The sequence below is a fragment of the Apaloderma vittatum genome, unplaced genomic scaffold (assembly GCF_000703405.1).
Source record: "Apaloderma vittatum isolate BGI_N311 unplaced genomic scaffold, ASM70340v1 scaffold446, whole genome shotgun sequence".
Lineage (NCBI taxonomy): Eukaryota > Metazoa > Chordata > Aves > Trogoniformes > Trogonidae > Apaloderma > Apaloderma vittatum.
This window is the reverse complement of record NW_009722062.1, coordinates 23,639-41,851: the sequence shown is the minus strand read 5'-3', so window position 1 is coordinate 41,851 and position 18,213 is coordinate 23,639. Positions and strand designations below refer to the sequence as shown.

The 18,213-nt window shown below is 38.7% G+C and overlaps 1 protein-coding gene across 1 annotated transcript in view; it reads left to right on the top strand.

Moving 5' to 3' along the window:
• The window catches only part of TFAP2D (transcription factor AP-2 delta (activating enhancer binding protein 2 delta)), a 34,069-nt gene extending 16,321 nt beyond the window's left edge, over window positions 1-17,748 (top strand). Inside the window, exons 5-6 of the mRNA XM_009871602.1 lie at window positions 2,228-2,341; window positions 17,529-17,748. Of these exons, the coding sequence (XP_009869904.1) occupies window positions 2,228-2,341; window positions 17,529-17,748 (334 nt within the window). The remainder of the gene's footprint in view (window positions 1-2,227; window positions 2,342-17,528) is intronic.
• The last annotated feature ends 465 nt before the right edge of the window (window positions 17,749-18,213 follow it).

Below are 18,213 nucleotides of genomic sequence, written 5' to 3'. Positions count from 1 at the left end.
CCTGAAAGGCTAAGACAATGCAGTCTTTTCAAGCAGTCGGTGGCTAGGTCCATACAGATGACAAGTGTTATAGAAGTCAAGTTTGGATGAAGTCCAGAAGCACAACAGGAAATAGTTAGTCAAAAGAGAGCTATAATATCCAAAGTCTATGTTCACAACTTGCAGAACAGTGTTATAATGAAGGGTAAAACCAGGTCGGTATAGTTTACTTGTTTGTAACTCAGCAATGGAGGACTTCTAAATACCAAGAAGCTTATTTTCCATTATGTCCCTGTCCAAAAGGACAAAAGTTACAAGGTGATAATGAAGATCTCAAATTTTATCTAAGATCAGGTGTGCAAAGAGTCTTCTAACAGAAATCATGGACCACAAGAGATGCTCTTTGGTATTAGAAACTGGCCCCAGGCACAGTGATTGCATCTATGCTAAGAAAGTAAACCATGCACACACTGAGTCATCAGATTGCACTTGTCCATACTATTAAAATGTTAGAATGGCTCCTTGAACTATCCTAAATATCTTTTGGGTGTGTTGTGGGAAACAGCCCAAACCAAGGTCCATTCTCAGGAAGCCATACTGTTCAGGAGACTAGAATAGTATAACTACAGGGACTTTATCAAGTAGTTATAATTTGCACGAGGATGTGAGAATGACCCCTGGCACTATATACTTTACTAGGTGGAACTGTTTACTAGGTTACACGTAGTCACTGTGACCAGTATTAGGTCAGTCCAGCTGAATGTCAGGCTACTATTAGGCAACCCAAGGGATTGTCCTGATCATTTGGTGGGCATCGTGTCCTCCTGATCCCTTACTAAGTGCCTAAACTTCCAATTCAGTCAACAGAGAAGAGTATGCTCATTTTAACAAGTCCTGAGAGAGAGATCCAGACATCTCTCCTTTTTCCTAACAGTGTCATAAGCCAATTGAAAATAAATGGTGTCTCTATTGATCCATGGTGCACCTAGTATTCTTCTGAGGACACACAGTAAATGGACCTGGTCTGGTTTCTCTTTTTTTTTTTTTTTTTAAAAAAAAAAAAAAGTACATTGGTAGACTATTCCTAGACTAATTTGCAAACTGGCCCAGTACAATAATATCACAAAAAAGAAAAGGTCTTATTTTCAGGTCTCTCCTAGTGTTAAGTACTACAAAGATTTATCCCAGGGGATATTTATAGCCTCCAGGTCCTGAGGCATCCTCAGAAGCTTGATCGAAGGTCTGAGAGAGAGGGAAGAGGTAAGACCACCCATCCTTTCCAAAGAACATGGGCCACTATGCTCGTGGGAGACCAGACAAGATAGAGCATGAGTTGTCATTGAAAGGTGTCAAACTGGGGTCCTACCTGCTGAAAGTGCCTGTTACCGAGGAAACCATCATCGAGGAAAAGTAGCGATGACGGGTTTTGCCTCACTTGCCTGTCTGTTGAGTAGGGACTGACAGCTGCATGAGTCACTAAGCTCCTCCTTCAGAGAAGGCACCAGAGGAAAAGAGGCATTCTTAGGATGCAAGTCCTCTGGACTGCTGTAGACATCTATTTTAGGCTGCCTGATAGACGGTAGAAATGTAAAACAATTTAACAAATGTTTCAATAAGACATTTAAATACTGCTACTGGAATGAGTCCTCCCTCTGGACAGACCAGAGGGAGAGGTTTCAGTTGAGGATCCACCAGGTTTTCTGCCCCAGACTCTACAAGGAAGAAGAGTATGGACACAAGTGAAAACTAGGAGAGCAAAAGTAGTATTTTCTTCACAACTTCTAGAGCTCTGTTGGTCTTAAGAGTGGGGGTCAAGAAGGCAAAGTCAGGACTTCCACTTGCAGATAAACCAGTGCACACAAGCAAATGTACAAGTACTGGTGTATTTACCCAAAGTCTTTGGGCATGTTCAAATGCTAGTTCATAACTTTAACCATAACCCTTCCTTCTGACATAAGTGAGCTAAGCCAGACTTAACACTGCCAAAATGGGTCCAATTCAGGAAATAAATCACACTTTAAAATGTCAATGTTGACATGGTTCCAGAGGGGAAATATTCCTGCTCAAGAGATTGTATATATTGTTGCTTTTGAGAATTTGGGGCAGTAAATCAAGGAGGGGATTCGTTTGCCTTTCATTTCTTTAAGAGAGCCTCTGCCCACTCAGGAGAAAGTGACAGTGTTAAAAGAATCAGCTTTATGGAAAGGATTACACCTGTCTTATTTAAGGATTTCCACTTTTATTTTAGACAAATATGTAAAGAATTCCAAGATCTTCTAAGTCAAGACAGATCACCCCTCGGATCCTCCAGACCGACTCCAATATTAGACCTCGACATCCAGAGACATTTAACACATTTCAGGTATGACTTGGAAAAAGGAACAATTAACTAAAATCCATAATTTTTATAAAGACTACATTTGATGTTATAATGGTATTTGTTCCCCTACCTAGAAGACCATAATGTCCATAATCTCTGTTATGTGTGTCTTTTAAAAGTGCTTTTTTTGCTCAGCAATGTAGTTCGGGCTAGCTGCATTCACCCTGTTTCTAGGATCATGGTCTGAGTTTGAATAAGTAATCTCCATCTGCCAGTAAAATCTCCCCATCCAGCCAGAAAGTTATCTTGCTCTAGATGTCAGTCAAATCACAAGCCAAGCAGTGAAGTGGATGGTCTAGAAATTAGAAATTCAAGTTCAGAGCTAAAGTGACAATATAAATGAATAAAAGTGGCAACAAAAAGAAGGTAAAATTAGACTGCTTCCTTACCATTTAATTAAATAATTCCAGAGCCTTCTCTATGCTACTGAGACCACTTAACATCATCTTGCCACGACCATACTGTTAAGTCTTTGCCTTCCAAAGCAGACTGGCCTCAAAGCAAACTACCTATTGGAACAATCTTACTGCACTAATTCCTGAACAACGTCCTGGAAAAGTGTGGGAGAATGCAAACTGGCTCAGATTAAAAATTCAGGGACTGCTAATATATTTAAACTCAGTTTCTGGGGCTGTGCCCTAGCAATATTTAATTTTTTGTGTGTAGTCAGCCTAAGAAACTGTTCTGAAGAAAAAGACCCATAGTACATGCATGCCAAGTCCACATTTCATCAGAATTTTATCCAAGTTACAGATAAAAGTGTATAGAGGGTTTGGGATCAGAAAGATTTATTAGCCTAGGAGTTACTGTGCAATTTCACATTTTTGCTTTAGGCTATATGCTAGATACAGTCAAGAGTGAAGTGGGAACTTTCAGGGGGCCACTTTGAAATAGTAGGGTCATCTAAGATATTTATCAAAGATAAGTGTGACGAAACATTCTAGAGGTTCTCCTGTATTTGCTCAGACCACAGAAGGGAATACATGGCTAACTGAGGCTACAGATTTTTTTTTTCTAGCCATTAGGTGATACCTGAAAAATCAACATTTGAAGAAGCGTTCCAGAGAGTTATTTACAAACCATAACACTAAGCAGGTTCGTTAGGCCTATAAAGCCCTAGAATTACGTTTCATGCTCTTTAGCACAGCCAGATGAGCCACCCTTCATTCACCAACTGAACAGGCAACTTTTGTTTCCCAATATCCCAATATCATTTACTTATTACAGAGCAGGAGGCACCCAGCAGCAAGGTAGTGTGATAGCTAATTTTTGGACTCTCAAACTTTGAATGGAATCCAAAATACCCAATGTTCCACTTCTTCCATCTATCTATTGGGGAATGGGGAGAGACAATGATAATGCCCAGTCCACAAATGCACACATTCTTGTTTATTCTTAAATAAACTTTAAGATGTGCATAAGGGTGCATACTAGCATGCACCCTGTGAGTAGAACACACCTAGACAACCTCACTTCTATTCTCATGTGCTCACACATACACATACTACTTACATCTAACTATACTTTCCCTTATACACAGACACTCCAAGATATCTGACTACACTTGCACACCAAGGGAAACATACTTACTTATACAGGATGCTCATAGAGGGATTTTAATGGGATGCCTAGACTCGTAGAAAAATAGATAATTCCCCATTACATGCACACAAAATAAACGTAATAAAAGATAGCTAACCCCCAAGGATTCCTGTGTTTAAAGAAGAAATAGCAGCCAGGAAAAAATGTTGAAGGCTTCATCTACAAAAGCTGTCAATTGGTATAGCTCCCACCCTTCTTTCTCTGCTGCACTTCAGTAAGTTGGAGTACAAAGCTTCTACAGGCAGCTCCTAGATCATTCAATATTTTCTTTCATGCCTACTGTAGGCAATAAGTGCCGGACTGAAGATGGGCACCTAGAAGAGCACAGGTCTTGTTCCTACATGGATGCTTAAATTAGACAACCTCGATTGTGCTTGGGAGATGAATATTGCCAGATCCAGAGGCTGAGCTGAGACCATATTCTTTGTCCATCTGTTGTAGAAAAGCTGAGATCAGATCCAGCTTCTGACCCAGGCCTCTAACTCAACTCATCTGCATGTCTGTGCCTGTATTTCAGCCACATGTATATCTTATGCTGCCATCTCAAGGGAACTTGTCTGTATAGCCCATGAAATCTGTGTTACAGTTAAGAAGGACTAACACAGCTATATTAGCCAACTAGTACGCACTAGGTATTTATATTGTAAACAGCTAAATCCAGTGTAGACAAGAAAACATCCATTGTTCCTATCCCCTAAATCTGACAGTCTTCACAGCTAGGTCATCTGAAGCCCTCCTACCACCACTTTCCTTCTTGAGATTAAACCTCACAGAAGACACTCAAATCTATCTCAGGTGCCAGTGAAGACGTGAGAATGCAATTCACCATGTTTTCCAGGAGCATTAACCATTTTCTAAGTCAAGTTTTCAACACAGACTGCTTCTGACCAATCACTTAGTTTCTTTGTCCTTCTCTGAGGGATAAGCTTCAGAATGAACTAACATCTGTCAAAGGAAATTTGCCTCTGATCAGTTGGGGATGAGAGAAGAAACACACAGAGAAATTCCTTGTAACTCAGAAGCAACATGATCACTGCTATCTGAGGCATAGCACAGCACCCTTACTGATCACAAACACAAATAGCTGCTTGTCATACATCAGTTAGAAATTATTTCATAAAAATGATGTTGGAAGCCTAATGCAAAACATACACCAAACACTAAGAATTCAAATATTCAGAGCACAGGGGCATCAACATCCCTGATCATAGGTCCCACCTAAGATGAGATTTCCAAAAGAGCAGGTTCTCCTCATTTATTTTACTTAAATGAATACAATCATCATGCATCTGTATCTCTAGAGAAATATTCAACTGTATGCCAGACAAGGATTTGACTTTCATACCATAGTCATTGTCAAATACTCTGATAACATCTATGATAGTCGCAGTCTAAAATTGGACTGTCTGAATAAGTGACTGATCCTGATTATATAAATGAAATTAATATTATTTATGTTCAAAATACCCAAGAGCTGTTAGTGCTCTACAAAGAGGTCTGGCAGAGGAGACATAAGTCTGAAGAAGTGATTCCACACAGTCATCATGAATTTTATAACATGCTTTATCAATAGTGAAATTTTCATCTTCACTTCTATCCATATTCCAGCACTGTGAGCTTTCTCACAATAAATTCTCTGCCTCTGTGTTGTGTAAATCTCTAGATTGGGATGGAGCCAAAATATTACATTTGGCAAGGACAATGCTTTCACTAGAGTATCTGTTAAGGTTTTGTGAATGTTTTCAGTAGAGATAATAGCATGTTTTTCAACCATTATCCAATAAGAGCAGGTTTTTGAATACAGGAAATCTCATACAGTTTCATACAAATGTAATGTAACAAGAAGAGGTTCATAAATTCTGCCTTATAAACCACACCTAAGGCAGCAAATAAACTACAAGATTAAAGGTTGATATTTTATATATATATGTGTATGCTTATGTCATACGATGTCAGAAAGTCAAAGATATTTTTTATGACCAGAAAAATTCAAAGGATTAACACAAATCTCTATTATTAGAATAATATCAAAGCAGTGTTTCCTGTTTCCTCTGTTTTAAACCTTCCAGCTCACACTTCTCTGAAGTTTTTCCACTGGGCCCCAGCTCATCAAGATCTGTAAACATGTGTCCAGTCAAAATTGCTGGGTTTGCTCAAACTCCAAACTCAAAGTTCATGCAAAGCATAAAACAGGGGAAATCTTCAAAGGAGCTGCCAGTGAACCTGAAAACTGCTGAGTTTTGCACAACTTTACCAGATCTAGAGGCTCTTCTACACCCCTGGCACAACCATGTTTGTGCGGACTCTCTCTGAGATGTCCATCTGACCTGAATACAGAAAATATCACGCTGCGTGAAGAATGATTTCCCAGCATTGTTCTACCATGAACAGACAATTCTATCGACCCCTAACATTCATAGCAGCAACTATTGTGCACTACCCGTTGCAGGGTAGTATTATACACGTTTTATTCAAGATTTCTTCCTATTCAATACATCTTGGAATATCTTACTGCAGAGAAGTTCTATTACTACTAGTAAATAATAGTACCAGGGCACAGGCATGTATTGATTGCCTCTGTCTTTTCTTTATTTCTTTTTTTTTTTTCAGAACTCCTTAGGTTTTGTTGCCTGGTTTAACCAGCACTGTCCCAAACTCTTCCTGGGCACACTGGCAATACATATAACACCGATAAATATGCCACTTGAGAATCCAGGGAAGAAGCAACTCTTATTACAGCCCATTTAGGTTCCTTACCTATGTTATATATAATGTACTAAGATTTAGAAAAGTCCAGACTTGTCAGGGCTGGATCGTAAGCCACTGACCTCATGGGCTAAGTGCTGTGGCAGCTCAGATTTCTAAGAATATCTGAAAGTCTGGGTTCAGGAAGACGTGATACGTTGTAGGGTTACCCAAGCTGTATTTCAGCTCTTCTTTAATTCCTTCATGATAAATGCAAAGGAGTAAGTGAAAGCCACCACCTGAGGTATCCTGTCCCCAGCTTCTGAAAACAGAATCGGCATTAAGCCACAGGGCAAATAAGAAAACCCTGAAAAAAATCCATTTCCATTACTAAGTGCTAAGAGTTTTTGAGTGTCTGTCTCTTTATTGTCCTCTAAAGGCTGATCTGTGTAAATGCATTTAAGAGTCTACTACAGTAAAGAGAAAAATCAGCACATCAGTACTAGAAAAAAAACCAAAATTTCCTTAGCTTTAATGAGATGAACATATTTCCCGCACCCTTTGCTTTCAAAAGGGAGTAAGCATCAAGAAAGGGAAAGCAAGAAAGCGAGAGCAAAAAAAAGAGAAGGAAAAAAGAAAGATAAAAAGAAGACATTTAGATAAACTTAGCTGCTTTTAAAACACCTTATATTAATTATAATTCAGAGATCTTCCTAAAACCTCACAGAAACATGTCAGAATTATGTGTTCATGTACGTGCATCTATGTACGAAAGAGGGAGAAGCTGAGGATTTCATTTCTCCTGCAACTTAAACCATTTTCAAATCCTATTGATGTTACTAAAGCTGAGATTTCATCTTTTTCTTTTTTTTTTCAGGACAGAAATGTTACACAAATCTCTCTTTAGCATTATAAATTTGTCAGTTCTGGATTTAGATCAGGTAAAAGAGCCAAGTTTCATGCTCAGTGAAACTGGGAGACAGCTCTCAATTATCCAGAGTCATGGGAGGGAAAAAAGTGGTTGTAATAAAGAAGAAAAAAGATGGATATAAAGAAAACACATAAATCCTAGAATCGTAGAATCATAGATTCATAGAACAGTTTCAGTTGGAAGAGACCTTCACAATCATCGAGTCCAACCTTTGTCCTAGCCCTATCAACACCACTAAACCATGTTTCTTGGCACAACATCTACTCATTTCTTAAACATATAAGACTTTGAGAATAATTTATTTTAGAAAAACATGGAAATGGTGAACCAGGGTAATCTCAAGATCTAAAAGAGATAAAGGCAAGCCTATCTGGAGACACAAGAGCTCTGAGATATACACTCAGAGACTATATGCTACAGGTAGTCATGGTGAGAGATTGTGAAGCCTTGGATAACCCCCCAACACCAGTAATCCTGCAGAACTGAACGGTGACATTGCGTGCCAACAGTTTCTTCTGCTGGATCTGGATCAAAGTTAACCAGCACATCCATCAAACCCCATCCTTTTCCTGTTAATGGTGTGCAGACAGATCTGAAGCATGTCAGTGTGGGTGATTGCTGGGATGAATTTGCATATCACTCATCTGTCTAGTATTTTTGCACTTCCCAGTCATTTAGTGCCATTGTGTGAAAGGTATGTGGCTATGGGAGGCACGTACCAGAGTTAAGTGCATGCCTGTTTCAGAGCCCTGTTAAGGACTTGCACTGAGACAATTTGCAAGATAGTAAAAAATAGGTAGTTTATTAAAACAAAGGATACAGCAAATTCAGGATTGCCATTGACTAATTCACTAGCTGCAATAGCACTAATATATAATAATGCTAGCAAAATACTACTCCAGGTATTTCTCACCAAAAGGTGAAAGCACAATTCTTACCACCAAGGCATCCCTGCTTTGGGTGAAGAAGGAGCACAGCCTCTTCTGGGTTTGTTCTCCTCTCAGTGACATACTCCCTCCGGATTGCTTATATTCTAACCTTAGTTATCTCCCCTCCCTGGGGTGGATAGTCAGGAACTATAGTCATGTATGTTTAGCATGTATTTCTCTAGGCTCATTAGCATAGTCAGGGGTGTCAACTTTAATATGCATATTAGGGATAGTGAGGCAAAAGGTTTCACTCTAGGCACTATCGCCTTCAGATTTCTACTTTGTAGCAGCTTATTTACCTCCATGATGGTATTGAAGTCTTTAATCTCCATATCTCCACATTCTTTAGCCAAAGCATGGCCATCCTGTCACCACAGGACTCTCTCCTTCGATTGATTCTCACTGTGCAGGCCTTGTTGATCTCCATCTTCTATGTCTGCAAAACAGATAAGTGGACATCTGCATTCTGCATCCTTAATTCCTGAGGTTAAAATATCATAATTGCATCCAACTTTCTTCAGAACAGAGAATCAGACTAGAAGAACTGAACATTTTCAGTTGTATTGATCCCTGCTGTGAAGAAGGGAAAGGGTTCTGTCATGTTTCAAAGAAGGAATAGAGACATGTAGAAATCAAGGATCCCCTCTCCCCAAAGATACATGAAAACTTGTCTAATAAATACTGTGGGTATAATCCTGGACACTGGAACACAATTGTCTGTAATGTTTGATTTCTACTGTGGTTCCTTGTATGTATTTGTCCTAGACTAACTCTTTCTGTCACAAAAAATTCCCAGGCACAAGTCAGCCTTATCTCAGTCAAAAGAATGTTTGCAGTTGGAAACTTAAGTATGGCCACTACTTTGCAGGTTAAAATGCTTCAGTGATGGACAGGGCATCACTGATGTCATGGGTGAACCTTCGTGCTCACTTTCCATCCCTCCTCTTGAATCTGTGCCTTTTTACAGAGGAAAATTTAAGGCTGAACTGAAAGTGAGAACCCATGAGTATTGTTATCTGATGTAGTGGCTCCTGCATTAAACCACAGTTGGAGTTCTGGATCTAGGATCCTCCTTATTCATTTCAAAACTTAAGTCTGTTGAGAAATTATGAAACCAGTCTTCTGTTTGAGGATCAGAATTTAGGACATTCCTCCAACTGGACCAAATGTTTAAAACACTAAGTTAGTATTTTTCTTGGTTTTAGACCTTAACCCTTTCCTGATGAATGGAGAGAAGGCCTATTTACTTTTCCACTCCACTGTTATATCTGAGCTTCCTACAGATTCATCTGGTAACCTGAAAGTAGTCACGCTGATATGTACGTTTTTGTCTTTGAGTTCATAACTTGTCCTTGCATCAGAACAGCTCTGATTTTTTTAAACTTTTGTCAGTTGTCTTTTTTAGCTCCCAGAAAATCTCATGAAAATTAGACTTACCAGAAAATCCACCAAAAACGACCCACATTCAGTGCTGGGAAGCTGAAAAACATGATGCAAAAAGCTTACAAAGTCTTGCTGAGATTATACTCAAGAGATCTGTGTCTGTTTCTTGGTTTACACATACAGACTCCCTGACCTCATTAGTCAGCCTCTTAAACTCACTTTCTTCATTTGTAAAATTGAGTGTAGACATGTCTACTTTTGGGACAGTTGTGTCTGAAAGAATATGTAGTATTTGGAAAGTTCAGATATCTCACTACTGCCATCCGTCACATAGAGATGAATACAGAAGTTTGATTTGATCCTTTATCTTCAAGGTTACATTTCATCACTATGCAAAATCACATCCAGATCATCTATTTTATATATAAAAGATAAAGATAGCTAAACAGCAAAGGGAAAAATACTTTCTTGCGAGTGACATTTCTTTCAGTGCAGAAACCTTATAAAACCAGACAAAAAATAATAGTCTCAGAATACTAAAGCTGGATAATAAAAGCAATCAGCATCCTCACAAATTATTCTGTGTTTTGCCTAGCCATCCAGCTGATATGAAACACCCTTCCTACGAAACTATTTGAGAAAAGAGTTTTGTCATTTAAGCTAGTTTCTAAGTCTGGAGCTGTCAGCCTCCTGCAATTGCCTGGCATCACACAGACAAGGTGACATGAAAAGTGACACGCAAGAAACCAGAAGCTCAGACTCTGGGAGCAGTGAGAAAGTAACATCCTTCTTTCTGAAGGTTAAAAAGGAGCAATGAAATGTATTTTGAAGTGCATCATGTTTTATAAATTATTACAAAGAGCCAAGCCCAAAGTCTTACTGTTGGGTTGCCTTTATGGATATGCTCACCCCTCCTTTTATATTGTTCTCTCCTTTTTCATGCTTCTTTGCTTACCAGAAGGTAGACCAGCTGCTGTCATAATTCCAGTCATCTTGATTAGCAGCAGCAGCCTTCTGTTTGGATGCACGGACTGGAAGAAGCCCGACGCACAATGAGGTTTGTGGTGAAACACCTCTGGTGCCCTCTAGAGTTCCCTGTTTTACGTGATCCTTCTCAATCTGGCTGACAAAACTGGTTCCCCGTGCTGAGGTACCAGCAATTAACAACTTTTTCCTTCATTTTTCTTATTTTCTTTCTTTCCCTTGGCTTTTTATTTAGCAAAGGTATTAAAGTTCCTTCCTCTGGGATTTTTCCCTCATTCCCTTTCCCAGGGATTCCTTCTCTGATCTTTCCATAACAAGGATTCAGTCACCTGCTCAACTGATTACCAAAATCCTTTTGGAAGCATGTGAATTTCTAATATGGTCAATAATTTTATCCTATATCTTATGATACTGTACTCCCTTAAAGTCGCAATTACAGAGTCAAGAGAATAGATAAGAATCTGCTTTCTCTTCCTTATCCTCTTCGTTAATAAATAAGTTCTGTGATTACCAAGGAAAAAACAAATATACATTCACTGAAGATGGAAAAAAAGCTTGGGGGACTTAATTCCTTTTTCAATCCAGCATTTAAGATTTCTTAAAACACCTGAGACACTCTCATGTTTCCCCTTCCCCCCCAAAAAAAAGAAAAATAGAGGAATGCTTTCTTCCTGGTCTTCCTCATTTAAGAAGGGCAATTGGACTTCTCAGCTATGTTAGCTGCCTCACTGGGAAAGGTCTATGCATGATAGCAAATTGGATGACTCTCATTTATTTCTCTGTCACCCCATAGAGCAAAGATGTGATCCTTAACTGAGTGAAAGGAGACAGGGAAGGATCTCATGGTTGTGTGAGGGACGGGTTCACTCTTTTTTGAAAGTATTCAGGCATCCTGATCCAAGGTCTCACTGGTGTAGTCGGCTGCACAGATGGCAATGGACGGTGAGGCCACTTTTCATCCACAGTTAGCCAGAAGCTTGCACATCTTTTTTTCATTCAAAGCCAGCAAGTCACAGCATTACCCAGTGTTTCATCTGGATGATATAATGTGCTGCTCTGGAAACATTTCTTGGCAAACATCCAAGGGCTTCTGTGAGCCCCATGTGTACCACAGTACTGTGGCCTAATCTTTGGTTTACAGCTTGCAAACACTCTATAGTCACAGTCTTGGATGTTTCGAGTATGTTCCCTGGGCAATTCTCCTCCTGTGGAAAATAGAATATTTTAGAAATATGGGGTATCAAATCTAGCATTCTCTTCTTACCTTCTCCATTGATTTACACATGGTAAAAGGAGGTCCATCTGCTTAGAAGAACATGTCCTTAATACACTTGTTGGTTATGAACAGAAAACAAGCATGAGGTCCTACTTTGCAAGGCAATTGTTGCATGTGGTTGTTTGCCACTGATTCTATAGACTACTTATCTCTGTAATTTATCTCTGGCCATATTCTAATGTTTACCTTGACTGTCAGTCTAACTTGTGTTGTGGCTAGGCCTACTGACTCTCTGAAGTAAAGCTTTCACTATTTAATTCCCTAGTCAACCTTCAGCTGACAAATCTTGAAATCAACAGAAATAGCTCAAAGTCAATATAGACACCTCTAACTTGTATCAGTGAAGAGCTTAAAATCTTTCTCCATTTCCTTCACAGCCATCAAAAGTCTTATCAGATCTTACTATTTGTCATCTGCCACATGTTGTTAAATTTGGATAACCTGAACTGGTTTTCATGTTCAGGGTTCTGAGAAAGCCCAACCAACAAGCTTGCTTTTTCCTGTGTTATTATTGTTTTAAAGTATTTACTTATTTTAAACAAGGGTGCAAACATTCAGTACAGATGGCCTTTTCCCCTCTGTTGAGAGGGAATCTGTTTCTTTTGCTGCATGTCGGAGTTTCACCAGCCTGGAGTATGGAGGAGTCCTTGAGGTAGTTGCCAAACAAGAGTCCAAGCCTTCAGGCACACTTGGATCTTTTCACTTTTGAGTAAGGCCATCATTAAAACATGAGCAGACATAATTGCATCATAGCGCTGGGCAAAATTGCAGGCAAGTCTGGATGTCCTTAAGCATAATGATTTATAATATGTTGGCCTGATATTCGTTATCTTCTCTCTGCAGCTCTCCATGCACCAAAGTCAGAGATTTTAGCCTTGCCTTTTAGAACAATAAAGTTACTAGTTTATTGGAGTTGTAATGAGATGCACTACAAAGCTGAGAATACCCAGAAGACTCCATTATGAAACCACGATGTTTAATTTTAGTCTTTTAAATCCAAATGAAAACATTATAATAAAAGAAACTCATTTCATAGCTGTGGAGCATACCAAAAATGAACCAACTTCAGTGAGAGTTCAGTTATTCTGAAAAATCAGGCAACTAAATTTGGCTTTCAGGAAACAGAATGCTTTACTATTAATCTTCTCTCTGTCATGTCTGATTTCAAGGTAAAATCAGATTTTCTCACAGTCTTGGAACTTACTTTCATCAGCAAAGGGAAATTATCCAGCTTTCTTTGCTTTTTTTAGACTTTAACTTACAGAGAAAAAAAAGTCCACCAAAATTAGAGCAAGGGGAATTACTGATTAAAATAAAAGAATAGGTGGAAGATAATCTCTCTCAGCCTTTCTATGCTCATTACGTAAAAGGTGGCTAAAAAATACACCCTCACAGAAGCATGGAGATGAGGGCTGGTCAGAAATTTTCTATAAAATGGTTTCTCTCAATAAGGTTCCCAAGAAAACTGGTAGGCTTTGCATATTCCCACCTGTGGAGAAGAATCTACTCATCACGAACTGAAAGTAGAGTTGCCATGAGACTCTGCTATACCGTTTCACTAAAAAAGCGTTGGCTCTTTTTTTTTGTAAGAAATATAATGCTATATTGAAAAAAAACTGTTGTATTTGATGATTAATGGTTCTTTCTGTCACAATCACGGAATCACAGAATCACGGAATCACGGAATCACAGAATCACAGAATCACAGAATTGTTGAGGCTGGAAAAGACCTCTGAGATCATGAGGTCCAGCCTACACCAGAGGCTAAACTGTAAAAGAGATAGATCCTTAAGTCACCCCACAAAATCCTTTTCCTATGAACACTAATTTTCAGACCAGAAGTTTAAAATTCTGCTCAGGATAAAATACCCATATCTAGGTGTTTCAATATAAGACGGATGTCTAAGCTTCCCATGTAGTCATTGAAGGTCTAGGACAAAGTATAGCTGAGTAAACAGTACCGTGCAGCATCTTTTTAAATGCTATTAGCCACACCATCAGGCCACTGCTGCTTTAAAAGGACACTCTTCTCCCTAAGCCCTCTGCATTACCTGTTCGTTTGACACAGATCTCTTGGTACCATAGGCATCTAGAATGGCATCAAACAGACATTTTTATTCAGCTTGATGGAGTCTTCAGTGTAGCCAGAAGAATACTGCAGCTCACTGTAAAGGAGACAAAAGATTTCACGTGCTAAATCATTCTCCAGAATTCTCTAGTTACTGAATAAAGTCACAGTGTTCAACTCAGTTGCCTAACCATTGGTATCTAGAGCCGTGTGAGATACATCTGCGTGGCATCAAAAACACTAGGAGCAAGGCGGACAAGTTCTGTGCCATATCTAGCAAATCTTTGCAGGTGTTTCAGGTATTATAGGACATCTACATTAAGTCCAGTTTGATGATAATGGGAGTTTAGGCTTTACTGATGTGCAACACCTACAAATTGGCACCTATGCTTCAGTACCATGATATCAGATTTTGTCCCATTCTGGTATTTTCTATAGTCTTGTTCAGCATTTGAGAACATTTAAGTTATCTGTCTTTGTTCTTAGCTGTACAGATAATTTCTGAGATAGTCTCTGAGACATAATTTCTGAGACAATCTCTAAGTTTTCACTGCAGTATTTCCACTTTACTATTCATTGAGCTACAAAATGAACACAGTACTATTGCTTTTGTTCAGGAGTCAAAAGGTTCAAAGAGAGCAGGCCAGGAGATTTCTTTTCTACTCAATTTTATTTGAATCCACTGGAAATAAATGATTTCAGATATTGCCAGCTTTTAAAATAGATAAATGAGTTTCTTTTGCATTCAAGATCATAAATATTTTTATATATGTCTCAGTATAGTCAATTCCCCAAATGAAGACCCAAAAGATCACGCAAACAGTATTAAAATCTTAAGTTACTATAACTCCTAATGACACATTTGATTTTCCTTTTTCTAATTTTGTTATTGTAAGTTCCATCACATTTTCATTTCTCTGGATGTAGGAAGACCAAAAATGATGACAAAACGCAACACAAAATCTTGAAATCACCTGACTCCTAAAAGCATTTGAAAGGGCAAAAAATATTCTTATTTTTATGTTACTGCTGTTCTTGTTTATACTACTATTAAAAACATTATTTATGAGGACAATGTGAAAATAATGATGAATTTTATTTTGCTGGTATACCAGGCATTTCTAAATAAATAAAAAATCTCCCTAAAATATTAAAGCAAGGTATTTTTACCTCTTTTTAATGCTAAATTTAAAAAATCCAGATATTACTACAGGTCCAAAATTTGAGACTCCAAACTTCAAGAGTCATGTGGAATTATTAATTGATGTCTGCAAAATAGTTCTTGTAAATATTTAATTACCATTTTTCTCTCATTAGTAACTGAGGATAAACATAAATTCCTTCTTTGAAAAGTGCCTCAAGACAGATGGATAAACATTCTAAAAGCAAGTTAGTTGTTAATAGCCTTTGGGAGACCTTTTATAATAACTGAGCTGCTCCCAATCTGAAGTGGAGGGATATTTCCAAACCGAGCTCTCGTTTTGGCTAGGATTGAAGTTTGGTGTCTTCCCTAGGATAGTAGCTTTCCTAGCAGATAGGACTCCCATGGACAGCAGACAGAAAAGTCACCCTAAAAGGTATCTTGGAACGTTCCCCATGGACTTTTTTGATACCTCCAACATCCTGGTGATTGACGATTTTCTGTTGTCCCCTACATTTTCACTGTTTTCTAAAACACCTGGAAGGACTGAGATGCCAAAGTGCAGAGGAGAGGCATTCTCACTAAAATGAAATGTTCCCATTTCTGACCTATGCATGGGTCTCTGCATTAGGTCTGGGTTTCCTGATGTGGTGTCTAAGTCACCCAGATCTTAATCTTAACTAGCATAAAATGAAAAATAGTTATTGTCTTGTCAGGAACACTGTAATGTGCTCTTTCCTCTCATCTTAACCAATATAAAGTATTGATTCCTCAAAAATATCCATCAACTCAAAAATCAGCTCCTGTTCCTTTCGCCCTCTTTCTGCCTTTGGCAGAATTGGCATAACTGAAATTAGTCTTTTCAAAGGTGCAGTGACATTTATGAAAAATAAAAATCTGGAGTATTTGAGTGTGTATATATTCATACCACTCATCAGAATGAGTGATTATGACAATAACAATAACTTGTTTGCCCATTCTAAAACGTCTAGCACAACTTGCATTTCCCTGACTCTTATGTCAACATCTTATAGTGTATACATAATATTTAGGTAGATAGGGCTGAAGCTAATTGCCTAAAAACTCATCTCTAGTGCCGTTTCTGATATCCTGAGGTAGAGGAGACATCCTCACAGAGATGGTATTTAAGAGACAGGACCCATGGGCAACTGCATTAATATATCTTTTCAGTAGCTGTTAAGTGAGGAGCACCACTGAAATTCAGCTAATTCATGTTGCAGAAAACAAGAGAAAATCAATGTTATTTTGAAAAAAACCACCTTATTTGAGTAAAAAGTGCAACAGGGTAAATCTGTACTAGCAAATTCAACATCATCAGGGCAACGTTCTTGGAACTTCATTATTTTTCTGATCAATTGCTTAATATGGTCTGTGAATTTAGTCTGGGTGAACTAGCCCAATGCGAAGCGTTTCCTGAGCATTGTTTGGGCATTAGCATTGGCCAGTGAGTGTTCCCTATAGCCAGTCTGGATTTGGAATCACAGAATAGTTCTAAATTAATTTCTATTATTAATTTCATCCTGTTGGATGCTCAGAGGGCTTATCAACATGGATATAGCCAAACCATGCCAAGTGTGCTGAAGGCCGGCATTTGCACACTTGGCATTGCCTCATTTTCTAGTACAGATGCCATCATACATCCACACAGAATCATAGAATTGTCAGGGTTGGAAGGGACCTTAAAGATCATCTAGTTCCAACCGTCCCGCCATGGGCAGGGACATCCTCCAGTTCTTGTTCAAGAGTCAAATTTAGAAGAGTGAATTAACCACACAGAACTGGTTTCGTTTACCTGAGAAGGTGGGGAAAACAAACCTTCTGAGAGTGGAAAAATAGCAATGCTGGGAAGTCTAGGGCACAGATCCCTTTCTGAAGTGAACAACACTGTGCCAATCTGCATTAGCAAGAATCTGTCCCACAGTGTTTCAGAATTGAGATTCCTCCCAAAATCAGCCTTTGAAGCTGTATGTAGCCTGCTCTTTGCCTCTTTTCTTTTCTGTTTCTCCCATAGGTAATAAATAGTTTAGGGAGCAAATCTTGAATTTCACTATAGCAAAATGAATGTACTGTAAACTCTTCAGTGTATGTGAGTGCATTTATATTTATGTGCATGTGTGTATTTCTTTTTCTGTCTCCTTCCTATCTGTAGTTTGATCACTCATGGTTTTGGAACTCCTGCAATATGTGCTGCCCTAAGCACTTTCCAAACTGTTCTCAGTGAAATGCTGAACTACTTGGAAAAGCACACATCGCACAAAAACGGAGGCGCGGCGGAATCCGGCCAAGGACACGCCAACTCGGAGAAAGCCCCCCTGCGGAAAACTTCAGAGGCTGCTGTGAAAGAGGGCAAAACAGAAAAGACAGACTAGCTACATCAAACAGAATCTATTTCAAGAGAGTCTTGCTGCTGATATTTTTTTTAAATATATATATCATTGAGGGCAATTTATCTCCAGTGGACCAAATCCAAAAAAGGGGGGAAAAAAGAAAAATAAAAAGAAAAAATCAAAAAAGAAAGATTAAAACAGAGAGAAAGAGAGAGCGTGAGAGAGGAAAGTATTCAACCCTAAGAACAGCAGTGTACAGTAATTGTGTGATGAAATTGTCACTTTTTAAAAATTTCTGTTGCTCTAAACTACTTTTTCGTGCACGTAGTATTTGATTGTTCTGAACGATACACTAACACTGTTTTTTATAAGCACTTCTGGACTTGGCTGAGGTGACACATGAAATTTGAAGCATTTTCCTCTCTAGCAGCAGAGTTAGGGTCAGTGCATCAGTTGTGGGACACAAAGTTCCAGCGTCCTGACTTTGCTTGCATGCTGGATAGATTG